At 46.4% G+C, this 20,506-nt stretch overlaps 1 protein-coding gene across 1 annotated transcript in view; it reads right to left on the minus strand.

The window, feature by feature from the left end:
- Positions 1 to 20,506, minus strand: part of XDH (xanthine dehydrogenase) — a 67,245-nt gene that overhangs the window by 30,386 nt on the left and 16,353 nt on the right. The window contains exons 7-16 of the mRNA XM_052647997.1: positions 16,072 to 16,140; positions 15,651 to 15,737; positions 14,435 to 14,576; positions 11,770 to 11,862; positions 11,043 to 11,194; positions 9,712 to 9,805; positions 8,242 to 8,351; positions 5,832 to 6,016; positions 4,093 to 4,267; positions 2,616 to 2,699 (exon numbers count right to left, since the gene is read on the minus strand). Of these exons, the coding sequence (XP_052503957.1) occupies positions 2,616 to 2,699; positions 4,093 to 4,267; positions 5,832 to 6,016; positions 8,242 to 8,351; positions 9,712 to 9,805; positions 11,043 to 11,194; positions 11,770 to 11,862; positions 14,435 to 14,576; positions 15,651 to 15,737; positions 16,072 to 16,140 (1,191 nt within the window). The remainder of the gene's footprint in view (positions 1 to 2,615; positions 2,700 to 4,092; positions 4,268 to 5,831; positions 6,017 to 8,241; positions 8,352 to 9,711; positions 9,806 to 11,042; positions 11,195 to 11,769; positions 11,863 to 14,434; positions 14,577 to 15,650; positions 15,738 to 16,071; positions 16,141 to 20,506) is intronic.

Consider the following 20,506-nt stretch of genomic DNA (forward strand, 5'->3'; position numbering starts at 1 on the left):
CCTCTACATAGAAAACCCTAAAGACTCCACCAGAAAATTACTAGAGATAATCAATGAATATAGTAAAGTTGCAGGATATAAAATCAACACACAGAAATCCCTTGCATTCCTATACACTAATAATGAGAAAATAGAAAGAGAATTAAGGAAACAATTACATTCACCATTGCAATGAAAAGAATAAAATACTTAGGAATATATCTACCTAATGAAACTAAAGAACTACATATAGAAAACTATAAAACACTGGTGAAAGAAATCAAAGAGGACACTAATGGAGAAATATACCATGTTCACGGATTGGAAGAATCAATATAGTGAAAATGAGTATACTACCCAAAGCAATCTATAGATTCAATGCAATCCCTATCAAGCTACCAACAGTATTTTTCACAGAGCTCGAACAAATAATTTCACAATTTGTATGGAAATATAAAAAACCTCGAATAGCCAAGGCAATCTTGAGAAAGAAGAATGGAACTGGAGGAATCAACCTGCCTGACTTCAGGCTCTGCTACAAAGCCACAGTCATCAAGACAGCATGGTACTGGCACAAAGACAGAAATATAGATCAATGGAACAAAATAGAAAGCCCAGAGATAAATCCACACACCTATGGACACCTTATCTTTGACAAAAGAGGCAAGAATATACAATGGATTAAAGACAATCTCTTTAACAAGTGGTGCTGGGAAAACTGGTCAACCACTTGTAAAAGAAAGAAACTAGAACACTTTCTAACACCATACACAAAAATAAACTCAAAATGGATTAAAGATCTAAACGTAAGACCAGAAACTATACAACTCCTAGAGGAGAACGTAAGGAAAACACTCTCTGACATAAATCACAGCAGGATTCTCTATGACCCACCTCCCAGAATACTGGAAATAAAAGCAAAAATAAACAAACGGGACCTAATTAAACTTAAAAGCTTCTGCACAACAAAGGAAACTCTAAGCAAGGTGAAAAGACAGCCTTCAGACTGGGAGAAAATAATAGCAAATGAAGCAACTGACAAACAACTAATCTCAAAAATATACAAGCAACTTATGCAGCTCAAGTCCAGAAAAATAAACGACCCAATCAAAAAATGGGCCAAAGAACTAAACAGACATTTCTCCAAAGAAGACATACAGATGGCTAACAAACACATGAAAAGATGCTCAACATCACTCATTATCAGAGAAATGCAAATCAAAACTGCAATGAGGTACCATTTCACGCCAGTCAGAATGGTTGCTATCCAAAAATCTACAAGCAATAAATGCTGGAGAGGGTGTGGAGAAAAGGGAACCCTCTTACACTGTTGGTGGGAATGCAAATTAGTACAGCCACTATGGAGAACAGTGTGGAGATTCCTTAAAAAATTGCAAATAGAACTGCCTTATGACCCAGCAATCCCACTGCTGGGCATACACACCAAGGAAACCAGAATTAAAAGAGACACGTGTACCCCAATGTTAATTACAGCACTGTTTATAATAGCCAGGACATGGAAGCAACCTAGATGTCCATCAGCAGATGAATGGATAAGAAAGCTGTGGTACATATACATAATGGAGTATTACTCAGCCATTAGAAAGAATACATTTGAATCAGTTCTAATGAGGTGGATGAAACTGGAGCCTATTATACAGAATGAAGCAAGCCAGAAAGAAAAACACCAATACAGTATACTAACACATATATATGGAATTTAGAAAGATGGTAATGATTACCCTGTATGCAAGACGAGACAGCAAAAGAGACAGAGATATATAGAACAGTCTTTTGGACTCTGTGGGAGAGGGAGAGGGTGGGATGATTTGTGGGAATGTCATGGAAACATGTATAATATCATATAAGAAACAAATCGCCAGTCCAGGTTCTATACAGGATCCTTGGGACTGGTGCATTGGGATGACCTGGAGGGATGGTACGGGGAGGGAGGTGGGAAGGGGGGTTTAGGATGGGGAACACTTGTACACCTGTGGCAGATTCATGTTGATGTGTGGCAGAACCAATGCAGTATTGTAAAGTAATTAGCCTCCAATTAAAATAAATAAATTTTAATTTTTAAAAATTGCTGTTAATAGAAAAAATTTTTTAAAATTTCTTTACTTGGCATGCTCAAGAGAATGCATGGCTTTGCACATTAGCCCATGGAGGAACCAGAAAAAAAAAAAATTGAAAAAAAAAAAATTTAAGGAGCAGGTGAAGGTGAGAGTAAGCCCAAGAGAGAAATGAGGTGAGCAAGAGGGGAAATAGCTTCATTCACATTAATATAATTCCTGTTTCCTTCACTAGACATTTATGCACAATGGTAAGGAGCTTTAAGTACTGACATACAATGTAAATCAGTCACTCACCAATGGTCAGCATCATCTGAAGTGAAGTCACTCAGTCGTGTCCAACTCTTTGTGACCCCATGGGCTATAGCCTACCAGGCTCCTCAGTCCGTGGAATTTTCCAGGCAAGAGTACTGGAGTGGGTTGCCATTTCCTTCTCCAGGGGATCTTCCCAACCCAGGGATTGAACCTGGGTGTCCCACATTGCAGGCAGACGCTTTACCATCTGAGCCACCAGGGAAGCTGCAGGGCCCCTGACAATAGCCACATAAAGTATGTACTCACTTGGAAGAGCTGAATGTTGGCTGGAGGGTCTTTCTGAAAGAGCAAAGTGGCGCTGGTATAGGTGGGGTCCAGTTTACCACACTTCTGTGGAGACAAGGTGACAGGTGATCATGACTGTTTCTATCACTGGTCCCCACCTTGGTTGTCCCCAAGTGGTAAACGTAACAACTTTCTCATCTCCTCATCTGCACCCCTTCTGATACTGGCTGGGTCTATCTCATCATTCTAACACGGGCTCTGTCAGCTTCTCTTCTCCCATCCCTGCACCCTATTTCCTCTGACACACCCAACCAAGGTTTCCCTCCTTCCTGCACTGATGTGTGCTGCTCTGTTGGGAATATCTTTCTCCCCCAGTCTTCCTGGAAAAGTCATTATTTTCCCCCTCAATTTTGTGGGAAACATTTAATGTAGGGGAATTATTCATAATATTAATATAATCTCAACAAAATTCAGTGGCATGTGAAGCTCTGTATGCAGCATGATATCGAATCTGTTTAGAAAATAATATATCCAGATCAAAAGACAGGAAGATGATAGGTTTATAGGTGGACAGATGGAAAGGAAACAGAAAGAGAGAGACGGAGCAGACAAAAAGGATTACACACAGATTGGACAGATAAACATGGGGAAAAGATCAGAGGAATAAGCAAAAATACTAGCAGTGGTTTTATCTAAGATCTGAGAGTAATTCTAAGTTTTTCTTTATATATTTTTATATTTATAAAGTTTTCCACAAGTTGTTTACTTCCATAATCAGAAAAATTATTATAAATGTTTATAAAAGAGGTATCTCACTCTGCTCTCCCCACAGATGTGAAGGCTTTTCTCCTTTGTGCTCCCCCCTCCCAACTCCATCACCTCAGTAGTCACACCAGGCTGGCCTTTATTGATCCTATTCTCTCCCACACTTGGCTCCCACCTTGTGCAGTACAATCTTATGACATAAAAAGTATAAAATAAATGCTTGCTGGCAAACCCACCTCAGGAGCTGGGCTCCACTTCAACTAACACCCTCTCCTGAATGCACAACAATCCCACCCAGCCTGGCTGCAGCAGCCCCACCTCACATTCTTATCACACTACATTCCCTTTCAAAGTACATAATCACAGTTGTATCAGCTACGCTGCAGAAGGATCATCAGGTCTACCCACCCCCAGAGTTTACAGCTAATGCTTAGCAAGAGTGGTGACCTATTCAAGTTCTCATCTGAGGTAATGACACAGCCAGGACAAGAACCCACATCCCTGACTCCCAGCCCAGTGCTCTGTCTCTCAGCCACCAAGTTAGCTCCCATCTCCATGTGACTCTCTAGGCCGGGTCCCTGGTCCCTACTCCTCTGTGCTTAGACATCCAGAGGAGAGGAGCATTTACCACCTGGTCCACAGCCTGTTCCTACCTCAGTCAGCTTCCCATATCCCGAAACACAAGTGCTACAGGAGCACACAAGTGCTCGGCCTTGCCAGGCTCCACACTCACATCTTCCGAGTCCTCTTTGCCCAGTTTCTTCAGTACCGTCAGGTAGAACTTGAAGAAGAAGCTGAGGGTGAGGGTGCGTCGGAATTCAATCATGCCTCCAGGGGCGTCTGGGGGTAAGGACAGTTCTTCCGCCAGGCCTGCACACACGTCCTGTAGCAGCTTCTCATTCCAGAACCTGCCAGAGAGGAGGTCATGGGAGAGTGTTCCCAACCAGCTCTCAGAATCACTTGTGTGAGTGGAGTCATGAACCTCAGCTCAAAAATGTGACTCAGATACTCATAGTTATGTGACTTTACCTAGTGCTTCAGATAGTAAAGAATCTGTGCAAAGCAGAGACCTGAATCTGATTCCTGGGTCAGGAAGATCTCCTGGAGAAGGCAATGGCAACCCACTCTAGTATTCTTGCCTGGAAAATTCCATAGACAGAGGAGCCTGGCAGGCTACAGTCCATGGGGTTGCAAAGAGTCAGACATGACTGAGCAACTTTCACTTTCACTTCACACAAATTACTTAACCTCCTTAAGGCTCCATTTCCTCTTCTTTAAGAATAAATACAATTTTCAAAAGACCACACATGAAAGTAATAGTTAAATCTATTGAGTTCCTACAACACACTGAGCAATGTCTTAAGTGCTTCATATGAAACATTACTTCTAATGTAAGTTAAAAGGTACAGTGGGGAAAATTTTTACACTCACTTTACCATGAGAAAACTGAGATATGGGAGAATTAAGTAACTTGACTTATATTACCCATCCGTTAAGTGTTCAAGCCAGGAATTGGAACCAAGGAGCCTAACTCCAAAGTTAAGCTTTATCTAGCCATACGGTTATTGTAAGGATTACATAGAACAGTGCCAGCAAAGTGCTTGGTACAATTGCTGCCATATGATAGCCTTAGTAACAGCAGTTGCTGTACTAATAGTGTAGCAACAGTAACAGTAGTAGTAGCAACAGCAATAGTAGTAGCAGCAGTACTAGTACTAGTAATGCTAGCAGGGACAGAAGCATTAATGGTAGTAGTGGAAGCAACAGTAATAGCAGTAGAAGCAGAAGTAACAGTGGAAATAAGAGAAGCACCAGTAGTAACAGCAATAGTACAAGCAATACTACTAGCAGGAGAAGTAACAGCAACAGCAATAGGGATACTTCTATTAGCAGTAATAGTGGCAGCTACAGTGCTAGTTGCAATAGTAATAGTTATTGTAGCAGTAAAGTAGCAGTAATAGCATTAATAATAGCTTCTGTAGCCGACATATCAGTAGCAGTAACACTAGGAGTAGCAACAATAATAGTATTAGCAGTAGAAGAGACAGCATAGTGGTAGCAACTGTAATAGTAGCAGTAGCCACAATAGTAGTATTAGTCATAGTAGTGATAGCAGTAGGAATAGCAGTAATGATAATAGTAGAACAATAGTAACAGTAGTAGAAGAAATGAGATGAGTAGCACCAGCAGTAGTCATTGGAGCAATAAAAGCAGCAGCAGCAGTAGTAATAGTAGTTGTAGCTGTCGAAATAAGTAGTAATAGTACCAACAGTAGCAGCAGTAGCAGTCATGCTAACAGTAGTTCAGCAGCAGCAACACTGCTAATAGTAATACCACTAGTGGCAGCTGTCATCATAGTAGTGGTAGCAGCTCTGGTAGCAGTAGTAATAGCAATAGTCGCAGCAATGGTAGCACTACTGGGAATCATAGTAGCAGGAGCAGCAGTAACTTTATTCCACTTTCAGCTCTTACTTCGACAGCTGCCTCCGTGTGGTCTTGAGGGCTGAGATGGTTCTGTCCGCCATTCCACCATAGCAGAGGGCTAGCTCCGTTACCTGCGTGCTTCCTGGCTGGAACAGGACTCTCATGCCACAGGTCACCTTGGCTATGTCATCTTCTCTCCGGGAGGCCTGCTTGAATGCTGAGAAAAACTCATCCTAAAATTAACAGAAAAATACCTCTTTCCCACCTTGCTTTGCAAAGGCTGCAAACAATGAGTCTGAAGCAGGGAGGGTGAGGTGAAATCAGAAGACCATCACATAGCATCCAGGAGCTGGTGGTAGGGGTCAAAGGTGAGGACATAGCTACCACATTTTCAGGAGGATTTCCAGGTAACATTCCCAGAAACTGGGAAAGGGTCAGGATTTCTGCCCATTGGTCAGGAAAACAGGAAGTCCAAGGACACAGCCAGGCACTGTGCCAAAGCCTCTATCAACATGACTGCCTCTCAAGCAGATACAGTGAGATGCCAAAGGGTGTTGAAACCCAGTGTCAGCTTGGGACCTCCATAGATGCCCTCCCTGACTTTTCTCTCCCACCAGTCTACTGGCTTCAGTTAGAATTCTCTTTTCCTGAAAGGAAGATTCACACTATGAAACAGTAGCTTTCTTTGTGCTTTGAGCATACATCTCCCCTGGGTCCAAGCCAGGCTCTGTCTTTGGAGATGGGAGGAGAGTGTGAGTCGGTTTCCAGGTAAAGACCCATCTGCGTCAGGTTCTGTGCAAGGTTTGAACTGTCCCTAGCACCAAGTTCTGATGAACATCAATGGTGGGAGGTTTAAGGGAAAGTGTATTGGAGAAACACACTGTTGAGGTCCAAAATGACCCCAGGCTTTTTCTGAAGAAGCCAAGGAGAGCCCTCCTGATGAGATTTCTGACGTCTAACATAGCACTGGGGCTATGAGCCCAGAGCTTCAACTTGGTTCTGGAACAGAGGTTCTAACCACTTCCAGGACTGTGTCGGCCCAAAGCAACGTTTTCCCTAGGGTTCATGCAGGGTCAGGGTCAGGCCATCGGCTGTTCTTTCTTGAGAAAGACTTCCAAATTCTTGGTATGAAAATCTTTCATTTATGAAATGTTTTTTTGTTTATGTCTCTACCTGGGAGAATACAAACTGGACCGTATCCTCCTTCTTTCCCCATCTCACAAGTTTTTGTTTTTTTTTTAATCTATTGATCTGTGAAATACAAAAACTCTGGGAATCACTGTTCAAAATAGCCTATAAAGACAAGCTGGAAAACCACCACAGGGACATAACAGCCTTAACTTAATCAACCTTCTCATTAAGGAGGTCAAAATCAGCAAGGGAAAACATGCCTTGTAACACTTGCTAGAGCACCAGCTGTGTAAACCCTTAATACTCTCCTTTACTGCTGGTGCCCGGCCTCTCCCAGATCACTCTTCTAAAGGCCCATGGAATGTGTAGGACAAAACCATGCCAGGTCAGGATACCACAGGCCCCAAGGAACACGAGCAAGGCAGCCAGATGATCCCAGACCTGCCCCACCAGGCCAGAAAACCCTCCCGTGAGGCAGAAACCCGTCCAAGTGAACCCAGGGCATGATCAGTGAAAAAGCACCTGCTGCTACTGCTGCTGCTAAGTCACTCCAGTCATGTCCAACTCTGTGCGACCCCATAGACAGCAGCCCACCAGGCTCCCCCGTCCCTGGGATTCTCCAGGCAAGAACACTGGAGTGGGTTGCCATTTCCTTCTCCAATTCATGAAAGTGAAAAGTGAAAGTGAAGTCACTGAGTCATGTCCAACTCTCAGCGACCCCATGGACTGCACCCTACCAGGCTCGTTCATCCTTGGGATTTTCCAGGCAAGAGTACTGGAGTGGGGTGCCAGAAAAAGCACCTGGTTGAGCCCAAGTTTAACAGGTGAGGACCTGACTCACATTGGAGGTGCCACTCCATCTGGCACGCACACTGCATGCCTCATCATATGAAAACTGGGGCAGAGATATTCCACAGCTGGGTATATTCTTGGAATTGTGTTGCTAGCACCAGCTGCTGATCCCCACTGGCTCCCAGACACCTGCCAGGAACTTTATGAATTCTTTCTTTCTGGTCCTCGCAATAATCTGCGAGGTCAGTAAACATGGGCCCATTTTACAGATGAGGATTTGTGGCTCAGAAAGATGAATGACTTGTTCAGAACCACACATCTACCTGTCTGGTTTCCTTGTCTGTGCCCTGTGCCCAATACCCTGAAACTCCTCATTGTCCAGAAAGGAATATGATTTGTTAATAAAGGCCAGGCTCAGAGACAAGAACATCAGTGTTAAAGTGGAGAGATGCTAAGCATGGTCCCCGAGGCAGATCTCTTTGTCTGGAGCCTGGCAGGAGCAGGGGTGATTTGGGTTGTACTGACAGCATCTCACCTCCCTGCTGTAGGGGATCTCAATGGACAGCAGTATCTCCTCTGGACCCAGCAGGGTCTTTCTGTAGCTGGGGAAGAAGGTGTGGTCCATTGGAACGGTTCTTCTGGTGCCTGTACAGAGGCAAGACAGAGAGGGACCAGTGTGAGAAAGCATAGGACAGATCACCAGGATAATTCTCCTTCCTGGCCCCTGAAGCCAACAGTCAGAGGGAGTGGCTGGCACGACAGGGACCCAGGTACTCCATCCGAAACCCTTAGCACTGGTGTGCTGGTGACTGTTTAACAATCAGTTCTTTAAGAAAAAGCCCTGACTCATAGCATTCACAAGCTTCTATGGTATAAATATTTCTACAACGGCCAATGTCAAGCTACCAGAGCAGCATAGCTCAGTGTGAAGTTGAAAAGAGGGCAGTGAAGAGTTGACACAGCAGGCCTGCCACTCTCTGAGAGGTCTGCTTATAAGGCTGGCCACTGGCTGTCCTCTGGGACCTTAGCTTTCAGGAGAGTTCCCACTATTTTCTGATAAGAACCGATCACAATGCCTAAAATGTTTGTACAAATCATATGGTTTATGCTCAACACCTGACTTTCCTTCTGGAAGTCTGGACTTCTGGTACGTGCCAGGCAGAGCTACATGACCAGCCCCACTAAAAGCCAAGGGCGCTAAGTCTCTACCGAGCATCCCCAGTAAACAATCCTCCACGTGTGTTGTCATGGCTCAACTTATTCCTGGGGAGAATGAGCGTGTCCTGTGTGACTCCCCTGGGAGGAGGCCCTGGAAGCTTGTGCCTGGTTTCCTCTGCCCCATGCTTCTTTTCCCTTTGCTGATTTCGCTCTCTATTCTCCTGCTGTAATAAGTCATAGCCATGAGCAGACTCAACACTGAGTCCTGTGAGTCTTCCTTGTCCTCCTGAAAGTCCTTAAACCTAGAGGTGGTCTTGGGGAAACCCTTGAGCAAGGAAAGAGGTGCAGGAGTGAACTATTACATAGCATTTCCAGTCTACAAATGGAATAAATGGAAATAACCTCAAAGATACAGACAGCTGTAAACTGAAGGGAAATAATGAGGAAATGGTGAATTTTGAGTATTTATTACCTTTGTTTTTAATATCATTTATTTCATTGTGAGGGTATATAGTTTAATGTTTAATAATAGCCATGTTTAACAAATGCTCAGACTCCCTGAAAACCCAGCCATCAACTATGCTGAGTGGCATACTCTGGCCCCAGAACACACCACTGAGTATGGCATCTGGGTGACAGGTCCTATTGTGAATTCTTAATAAAGTGATGGTCCAGCCCTCCTGGCCCCCAGCCTGGGTGCATCTCCTTTTATAGTTTCCAGGGATCCAAGCTTTAGGAAAGCTATGTTATTGAACTTTGGGTTCTGCTTCTGCAGTAAGTGACTTATCCTGTGAGACTCCACTCCAGCCCTGGCCCGCTTTCCTGACCTCTGCATGAGGCAGCTCACCTCTGGACACGATGGTCAGCTTGGTCCCACTGGCCATGAACACAGGGTTGAGGTCGGAGATGGGGCTGGCTGTGATGATGTTCCCTCCAATGGACTAGGACAAGCAGGGAGAATATGTGAGAGCCCACCCCAGGAAAGTCCAGCTTTCCTGGCTCCCGAATGTGGAAGGTGGGGGACATCTGCTGAAGGGAGAGCTCTGAGATCCTCCACCCACTATAGACACCAGACCAGTACAGTAAGAACCCGGGCGTTCGGGCAACATGCAGAACTTGAGATTCCAACGCCTGGGGTTGGGGCCCAGCTCTGAAGTTTACCTATATGTAAACCAGGATCAGTTCCTTTACATTTGTTTGTTTGATTGATTTCACCCAACCTTTTTCTGAAAGGGCTGAGATGGTTTATCACTGAGGCTGTAGAGAGTTAGTGAAAGAGAAATAAAAGACAAAGATCAAGGAAAAAGAATGGGAAGCCTTAAGGATAAACAATGTGTTCGAACTGAGCTTCCTTGGCAAAGAATATAAGGAGAATCAGACACAGAGTTCCCATTATTAGAAAAGGGGAAGAAAACCAGTTGCTCCAGGAAAAAAAAATCCTTCCCACAAGTCGATTTCATCTGAATTGGGGAACTTAGAGTTTTCTGAGTTTGAGTCTCCTTATCTGTAATTGGAAGAGGTGCTTGAGGTAGGGTGAGGGGAATGGGAGTAGGTTGTTTGGCTTTGTTTTTTGTTCTAATTTAAAACAACAGCTACAACAATAGAATGGAAGGGTCAGCTTTCCTTCCAACCCCATCAACAGTTGTGAGACTCAAATGGCGCTGAGTGTGAGAACGCTGTCTGCAAACCCTGGATTTGGGGGCTTGTCTGAAGGCTGATTGTAGTCGACCCATGGGCCTCTCTCTCCTCTCAAGGGGCTCCACCTCAGGTTCTACCCCTGACTCTGAAAGGCAGTCCGCCTTCCTGTTTTGGCTTCCCCCTAACTTATCTCTCTTGCACCTGCTGGCAGCCTCGGCTAAGTTCAGAAAGAGATGGGCAGGCGGCCCCATCTCTCCAGCCTCAGGGGTGAAGATGGAGTCATAGCACGCGCACCCCCAGAGTGGCCCTAGGGCCACATCAGAAGCACCCTTGGGGTTTGTTAAAGCCTGACCCCTGCGCCCCAACCCAGATCTGCAGTCAGTTTCTCTGAGAGTGGGGCCCAGGAGTCTGCATTTTCAACAAGCCCCCAGGAAATCCTAAACACAAGTTTGAGGCCTATTCGGGCTGTAATAGAACCCAGGCTGGCCCCCTCGCCTTGTGGGGAAAGTGCCTATCCTGGGCCCCTATCTAGCAACTCACCGCCACAGACTTGACCTGCTTCCCGGCGAACCAGCGCAGCTGCTCCAGGACTCCTCTGAACACTTCCGTTTTCTGGGTGGGAAGCTTGGCAACTGCCTCGAGCAGGGTCTTTTCCACAGAGCTCAGGGGACAAGCAGCTCCAAAGGAGATCCCTGGGAACACATGCTCGGAATGACAGCCATCCACCTCACAGCTCAAGAAGCACTTCCATACACAGCTCCTAGGAAGCTTCACAGCAACTGAGTAAGGATGAACCAGGATGCACGTACTTATATGGATGAAGAAATTAAGGCCTAGAGAGATCTGGTGACCTGCCCAATGGTACACAGTTAATAAAAGAGCCAGAACTCAAGCCCAGGCTTAAAACCAGAGTGCTTTTTTCTCTAAACTAGTGACTCTCAACTCAATAAAATCATATCTCTGAGGGTGAACTCTTGGCATTTCTTTTAAAAAAAGCACCCCAACCCCCATCCCCACCTACCCCCTATTCTCATGAATGAATCTGTGTGCAGCCAGGATTGAGAATGATTACTGAAAATTTCAAGCCCCGAGCCCATTGGTACCCGACGATGGATGCTCAGTGGAGAACAGTGAGGGTGTCCGCTTCCCCCGCGCAGGGTGACTCTTGAAAAAGCAGGTGCAGCAGGATCGCCACCATCCTCTGCACAATCCACCTCCAAGATCCCAGCCCCTCTGTGGGCTCAAGCAGCGCCCCCCTCCCCCTTACCCTCAGGTCCATGCTCCACTGAATTCAGCTCAGGGATCCAGGCTGGGCAGATGATCACAGGAAACAGCTGATTCTTAAACTTCATCTCAATGCCTTGAAAGAAATGAAAAGCCCCAAGTTGCAGGGCTCCCACCTCTGCAGACAGCACGGATTTCACATGCTCTGTGGATGTCTCGGGACTTGGAGGTGCAATGGACAGGACATGGGATAAAGTGCAGTTTCCACATGATCAGCCAGGAAGCTATGTCTTTCTCTCTCTCATCGGAACTCAAATAAGATGAACTTGACTTCATGTGTGTGTATGTGGATGTGTGTTTATTCACAATATTAGAAAAAGGGCATGAAAATAAGTCAGAAACCCTTCTAAACACTTTACATATTTTAACTCATTTAATCCTCATAATAACCCTATGAAATGCTGTGATTTTCTCTGTTCATAGATAAGAAGGGTTTCCTGGTGGCTCAATGGTAAAGAATCTGCCTGCAATTCAGGAGACATGGGTTTGATTCCTGGGTCGGGAAGATTCCCTGGAGAAGGAAATGTCAACCCACTCTAGTATTCTTGTCTGGAAAACCCCAAGGACAGAGGAGCCTGGTGGGCTACTGTGCATGGGGTCGCCAAGAGTCAGACACAACTGAGGCACTAAACAACAACAGTAGATAGGAAACCGGAGCACAGGGAGGTGAAGTTTCTTTCCTAAATTATACAGCGAAGAACGGGCACATTACAGTACCGAGGCAATTATTAGAGTTGGGATATAATAGTAATATAATATGAAAGTCTAACATTCAGACAAAAAGGAAAAATGACTGAGAGAAAAATTTAAATCAACGCCTAGTTCCCAATATCTGTCTGAGTTCTTACAGTGCATGGCTCGATGAGACCGAATGTCTGTGTCTGATTTCTATCCTTCCAGTGAACCAAGTAAGAAACCTCTCTGAACAGACCTGCCTCTATTCCTCAGACCCAGTCAGCACAGCACCCCTCCCAGCCCCACCCACAGGGTTGTAAATGGAAAAGGTTAAAAAGGAAATATCTGTGCATCATCCCCCATCTTCTCACGTGCTGCAGAGGGTCTCTGAAGGGTGGAGCAGGCTTTGAGAAGCCTGGTCTGTTTGAATATCAGCTCATAGAATAAAGAGGGGAGAGGGAGGCAATAAGTGGTTCATCTTGATAAGGTTTTCTTGATGCCCAGCTTCCCCCAACATCATGGCAGTAGATGGTTACCCGGGGGGAGGTAGCGTGTGTGATGGTTGCTCTGGGGGAGGTATGGTGTGTGAAGGTTGCTCTGGGGGAGGTAGGGTGTGGGAAGGAGGAGGGGTAGAGCTGTGGAGTGATCTTAGGCTATTCTTTCTTATTTGGAGCTTATAATATCTTTGTGAATTCCTTTGCTCTTAGAATCTAACTGAGTCCAAGACATTGTATGATTCTTGGTGAGGAATATGCCATACCTCCAAGGGCCCCAGAGATTTTTCCAGCCAGTCATTCTCCACCTTAACTCATGTGACCCTGGGCCCTCGGGTCATGGCCGCATAGGCCATCGTGATCCTATCACCTGAAGTACCTCTCACCCTGCCATCCAGTGGGCCCTGTTGTTGCAGCGAGGGACTCCATATGGCACGTGTGCTCACAAGCATGGCTCAGTTCTGCAATTCACCAGTACACACCTGAGCCGGGCCCTCCTCTCTGCAGCTGCAGAGCCAACCAGAACCCAGGGCTTGGGGTAGGGGGGTTCTTCCAGAGCCAGAGATAGGAGCCCCAACAGGCTAGAATGGGCTGCTCTGAGACGGCCCTGGCCTGTGCCTCCACCCTCTCCCGGATCCTCACTGGGCATGGGGCCCAGCCAAGGGGAAACGGGCCACGCCAGGTACAGGAATGGACCGAGCCTAGCAGGAGCTGGTGCATCTCTGCTCCTGAGTCTTCAAGCACCAGGGCTGCGAGTGGTGCCTCTGGAGCCTCCTTGGCCTGTTTACATATTGTGGGGCTCACGTCTGAGGGGTAGCACCACAGGGCAGGTGGCCACAGACATGGGCAACACAGCACAGCCACACTTGGGCATTTCCTCTCACTTGCCTTACCACATCACCCCAGAAAGAGGGGACAAGAGAGTGACATTTATGGAACCCCTCGGGTCTGTCAGGTACTGGCCCAGACACTTGACCCATGTTGCTCCCTTACCCTCAGACTGGGAGACCCTCAAGGGAAGGAGTCTGGTCTAGGTGATCTGGGTACCCCTGGCTTGCCCAGAATACCTGGCATCGGGCCAGGTCTCTGTCAATGCTTATGGAGAACAATCAGCAAGGATCTCAGTTAATACTCAGAGCAACCCTTGAAAAGTGAGTGTTAGTCGCTCAGTTGTGTCCAACTCTTTGTGACCCCCACAGACTGTGGCCCACCCGGCACCTCTGGCCATGGAATTCTAAAAGCAAGAATACTGGAGTGGGAAGCCATTCCCTTCTCCAGGGGATCTTCCCGACCCAGGGATCAAACCCAGGTCTCCCACACTGCAGGCGGATTCTTTACTGTCTGAGCCACCAGGGAAGCCCATTGGAGGAGGCATTATCACCTCCACTTAGGAAATGGGGAAATGAAGGCAGAGTAGGACACACAGAGCCACAAGGGGCTGAACTGGACAGACTGACCAAGAGCTGCCCACATCTTTACCGATCTCTGTGTTCCCCACCACCAGCTTGGCCTCGGGATGCTGAGCTTTGAGGTCCAGCAACTCCTTCAAGGTGGAGGATTGAATCCAGGTCACACGCTCCCCTTCAAAACGCAGCTGCTTCGGTGGAATGTCTTTCAGCCTCTGGAAAATGCCATTTTCTTATCGTGTGGCCTTCTCCTCCCCGCTGTGATTCCCAGGGCCATTGCTTTCAGTTTGCAAGAGGATTAATTATGGATTTGCTTAGTACTGAATTCAGCGGGAAAGTGCATGTCAGGGAAGAAGCGAGGGGAAATGCTTGGTACTGAGGCAGGACTTGGGCCACGGCTCCTTCACGTACGTTATTTCATTTAGTCTTTAGAAGAGCTCGGGGAAGAAGGTGCTGTTAGTCTCTCCTTTTGCAGGTAAAGGAGAAGCCTGAGGATCAAGGCTATGGGAACACAAGGTGACTTCAACTGTCCCTCACTGCCTCCAGGAGGTGCGAGAGGGGACAGGGGTGGCAGAAGCAGGGCTATCAGAAGGGAACGTAATGGAGGGCCGCTTCTAGTGCATGAGGGGTGATGCAGAGTCAGGAGGGAAAATCCCCAAATCAAACTGATGGTTTTCTAAAAGTTTCATGATCCACAGAAAGATATTCTGGTGGTCTGCTGCAAAGCCATTCTTTCTGGCCCAGTGAACTCTTAAAGTCATCTTCATACTCTCACCACCCCTAGAGAAGCCTGCGCTTGAGAAACTTTGAGCGTGGCTTGATTTTTGGTTGTCTGTTTGCCATAAACGTTGGTGTGGAGGAGCAAGATCATCAGGTGACAAAATGGGCGTGAGAGGTGTCCTTAAGACAGGGCTGCACATCATGGATTGTGTCCTTTGAACACAGCGCTTTTTTGTTTCTTTGCTTGTTTTGTAAAAAAATGGGTGGCTTACAGAAAGAATGCATTGCTTTGGGGCTTAGACAAGAGACTTAGGCAGAATGTCAGCAAACACTTCTGGAGCTCCTATTACTGTACATGGCCTGCCAGACAGACCCCCTCCTCACATGTGAGCAACGCATGTGAAGAGGAGAAGTGTGGGTCCCTGTGGAAATACGCGGCACAGGGACTTGGAGTAAGAGCAACAAAGGGAAATTCAGGCTGAAACCCACAGGAGAAAGAGGACACAAAGACCCCAGTGGGTACTAGTGGGACTCAGCAGGTCTCCAGGGGCTCAGGGGGCATCACCTACCAGCAATTCTGGGGGGAAGATGGGTTCCTGGGTGGGATCCAGGGGCATAAACTCCTCTGGGTTGAATAAAGACGGTGAGAGAGTAACCTGCTGGAAAGGGGAAAAGATAAGGGATACACTGTCTCCTGCATTAAAATGCCCCATAGGGCTGGCCCAGCCCTCTGTCCAAGTGAGCTCATCCGCAGCCCCCAGCAGGCTGGTTGGGGTGGGGATGGGTTGGGGGAGAGGTAGCTCCCAGGAAGCAGGGACAAAGAGGTTTTGCCAGAGGATCCAGGGCTAAGGTGTACATTCGCCAACTTCACAGTTTGAAGATAATGGTTTCCTCTTCCAGCTGACACAGCTCAGAGTGTGGAGATAGCCCACTAGCTCCTTTGACCTGAGGTTGGCCCTCAGGCTTCCAGGCCAAAAAAGACCCACTTACCCTGTGGTCTTTCTTCTGGTCCATGCAGCAGTTTGCATTGTTCCCATTTCCTCCACAGCATCCACCATTCTACAGAGATGACCACAAATATCACACAAAGATATTTGCAAAGAGTTTTCACAGAAGCTAAAGAACCTAGCTTTGGAGCTAAAGAACAGAATGATCTCTGTTCATCTCCAAGGCAAACCATTCAATATCATATAATCCAAGTCTATGCCCCAACCAGTAACGCTGAAGAAGTTGAAGTTGAACGGTTCTATGAAGACCTACAAGGCCTTTTAGAACTAACAACCAAAAAAGATGTCTTTTTCATTATAGGGGACTGGAATGCAAAAATAGGAAGTCAAGAAACACCTGGAGTAACAGGCAAATTTGGCCTTGGAATGTGGAATGAAGCGGGGCAAAGACTGATAGAGTTTTGCCAAGAAAATGCACTGGTCACAGCAAACACCCTCTTCCAACAACACAAGAGAAGGCTCTACACATGGACATCACCAGATGGTCAACACCAAAATCAGATTGATTATATTCTTTGCAGCCAAAGATGGTGAAGCTCTATACAGTCAACAAAAACAAGACCAGGAGCTGACTGTGGCTCAAATCGTGAACTCCTTATTACCAAATTCAGACTGAAATTGAAGAAAGCAGAGAAAACCGCTAGTCCATTCAGGTATGACCTAAATCAAATCCCTTATGATTATACAGTGGAAGGGAGAAATAGATTTAAGGGCCTAGATCTGATAGATAGAGTGCCTGATGAACTATGGAATGAGGTTCATGACATTGTACAGGAGACAGGGATCAAGACCATCCATCCCCATGGAAAAGAAATGCAAAAAAGCAAAATGGCTGTCTGGGGAGGCCTTACAAATAGCTGTGAAAAGAAGAGAAGTGAAAAGCAAAGGAGAAAAGGAAAGATATAAGCATCTGAATGCAGAGTTCCAGAGAATAGCAAGAAGAGATAAGAAAGCCTTCTTCAGCGATCAATGCAAAGAAATAGAGGAAAACAAAAGAATGGGAAAGACTAGCGATCTCTTCAAGAAAATTAGAGATACCAAGGGAACATTTCATGCAAAGATGGGCTCGATAAAGGACAGAAATGGTATGGACCTAACAGAAGCAGAAGATATTAAGAAGAGATGGCAAGAATACACAGAAGAACTGTACAAAAAAGATCTTCACGACCCAGATAATCATGATGGTGTGATCACTCATCTAGAGCCAGACATCTTGGAATGTGAAGTCAAGTGGGCCTTAGAAAGTATCACTATGAACAAAGCTAGTGGAGGTGATGGAATTCCAGTTGAGCTCTTTCAAATTCTGAAAGATGATGCTGTGAAAGTGCTGCACTCAGTATGCCAGCACATTTGGAAAACTCAGCAGTGGCCACAGGACTGGAAAAGGTCAGTTTTCATTCCAATCCCAAAGAAAGGCAATGCAAAAGAATGCTCAAACTACCACACAACTGCACTCATCTCACATGCTAGTAAAGTAATGCTCGAAATTCTCCAAGCCAGGCTTCAGCAATATGTGAACCGTGAACTCCCTGATGTTCAAGCTGGTTTTAGAAAAGGCACAGGAACCAGACATCAAATTGCCAACATCCACTGGATCATGGAAAAAGCAAGAGAGTTCCAAAAAAACATCGATTTCTGCTTTATTGACTATGCCAAAGCCTTTGACTGTGTGGATCACAATAAACTGTGGAAAATTCTGAGAGAGATGGGAATACCAGATCACCTGACCTGCCTCTTGAGAAATCTGTATGCAGGTCAGGAAGCAACAGTTAGAACTGGACATGGAACAACAGACTGGTTCCAAATAGGAAAAGGAGTACGTCAAGGCTGTATATTGTCACCCTGCTTATTTAACTTCTATGCAGAGTACATCATGAGAAACGCTGGACTGGAAGAAACACAAGCTGGAATGAAGATTGCCGGGAGAAATATCAATAACCTCAGATATGCAGATGACACCACCCTGATGGCAGAAAGTGAAGAGGAACTCAAATGCCTCTTGATGAAAGTGAAAGAGGAGAATGAAAAAGTTGGCTTAAAGCTCAACATCCAGAAAACAAAGATCATGGCATCTGGTCCCATCACTTCATGGGAAATAGATGGGGAAACAGTGGAAACATTGTCAGACTTTATTATTATGGGCTCCAAAATCACTGCAGATGGTGACTGCAGCCATGAAATGAAAAGTTGCTTACTCCTTGGAAGAGAAGTTATGACCAACCTAGATAGCATATTCAAAAGCAGAGACATTACTTTGTCGACTAAGGACCGTCTAGTCAAGGCTATGGTTTTTCCAGTAGTCATGTATGGATGTGAGAGTTGGACTGTGAAGAAAGCTGAGGGCTGAAGAATTGATGTTTTTGAACTGTGGTGTTGGAGAAGACTCTTGAGAGTCCCTTGGACTGCAAGGAGATCCAACCAGTCCATTCTGAAGGAGATCAACCCTGGGATTTCTTTGGAAGGACTGATGCTAAAGCTGAAGCTCCAGTACTTTGGCCACCTCATGCGAAGAGTTGACTCATTGGAAAAGACTGTGATGCTGGGAGGGATTGGGGGCAGGAGGAGAAAGGGACGACAGAGGATGGGATGGCTGGATGGCATCACTGACTCGATACACATGAATCTAAGTGTACTCTGGGAGTTGGTGATGGACAGGGATGCCTGGCGTGCTGTGGTTCATGGGGTTGCAAAGACTCAGACACGACTGAGCGACTGAACTGAACTGAAAGAACCTAGATTATTCCTGTCAAATGAAACCTGGGTTTGAAATTCACCCCAGCATCTAGAGAGGCAGCAGATACTGCACCCCCACCCCTGCAGCCCACTTGTCTCTGCCCATAGGGAGGGCCTCTGCTTGATAAATATAGATTAAATAACTTGAGGATATATAAACAGGATCTCTCCTGGAAGTAAGAGAGAAATTTAATTTTAAGAAAATTTCTCCATAAAAACTGCTGCTAAGTCGCTTCAGTCGTGTCTGACTCTGTGGGAACCCATAGACGGCAGCCCACCAGGCTCTGCCGTCCCTGGGATTCTCCAGGCAAGAGCGCTGGAGTGGGTTGCCATTTCCTTCTCCAATGCATGAAAGTGAAAAGTGAAAGTGAAGTCACTCAGCCGTGTCCAACTCAGCGACCCCATGGACTGCAGCCTACCAGGCTCCTCGGTCCATGGGATTTTCCAGGCAAGAGTACTGGAGTGGGGTGCCACTGCCTTCTCCGCCATAAAACCTAGGTCCTATTTTATCAAAACATCTTTTTGTGCTCACATTCCCATTTCAGTACTGCTTCCTGAGGAAGCCTCCCTGAGAGAAATTCCCATTGGTTCTCACAGCACTCGTGCCTCTACTTCTAAACCATCAAGTCCTGGGCACCCCCAGGCTGGAGTCTGTGTGGGGCTCCTGCCAAAGATGTCTAGGACCAGAGCTGGGCCAGGGATGTGCCTGACAGCCTCCCACTCCTTATCAGGCACTTCTTGCCAGAAAGTTCACACTCTTTATTCCTCACCGTGGACCTGTTCTGTAGGTTATGTACAGGTCTGCTGACCCAGCACCTATGGATAGAGGACTTGCTGAAGACCTCTCAAGGTGCCAATGACGGAGCACAGACTAGAGCCCAGATTGCTACATCCCCAAACCAATGCACTGAATGTGGGAAAGGGAGTGTTTACCTGACTGATCTGCCCTAAGGAGGCAGAAGTCTCAGCTCAGGGCCCCAGAAGACACTATAGAATTGTGGAGCTCTACAACAGTGGGGAAAACTCCCAGGCTCAGTCCTAGACACATTTCCAGAGCAGCCAGCTCCTAGGGGAGTAGTCGGGAGGAACCCTTCTCTACATGAATCATGGAAGACAGTGTTCACGCCACCATTTACTAAACGATGAGTCACAGCTCATCAGTGTCCCCGAAGAAGTTCTCAGAGGACTAAGGAGGCTGAAGGTCCTTTGGGAACCTGCAAGCATTCTCAGACTTGCCTCAACCACCCTGCGTGCAGACCCCTCCTGTAGTCACTACTTTATCACTGGATCTCAGAGCTGTCTATTTTCTACCTCCCCACTACTCTTGAGAGTCCCTTGGACTGCAAAGAGATGAAACCAGTCAATCCTAAAGGAAATCAACCCTGAACATTCATTAGAAGGACTGATGCTGAAGCTCCAGTATTTTGGACACTTGACATGAAGAGCCGACTCACTGGAAAAGACCTGATGTGCTGGGAAAGATTGAGGGCAAGAGGAGAAGGGAGTGACAGAGGATGAGATGGTTGGGTGGCATCAGTGACTCAATGGACATGAGTTTGAGCAAACTCCAGGAGATAGAGTGAAAGACAGGGAAGCCTGGTGTGCTGCTGTCCATGGGGTCACAAAGAATCGAACATGACTTCGTGACTAAGCAACAACACTTTGCCTTTCCCCTCTGTGTTTGG

This window comes from Budorcas taxicolor, chromosome 11 (genome assembly GCF_023091745.1).
Source record: "Budorcas taxicolor isolate Tak-1 chromosome 11, Takin1.1, whole genome shotgun sequence".
Lineage (NCBI taxonomy): Eukaryota > Metazoa > Chordata > Mammalia > Artiodactyla > Bovidae > Budorcas > Budorcas taxicolor.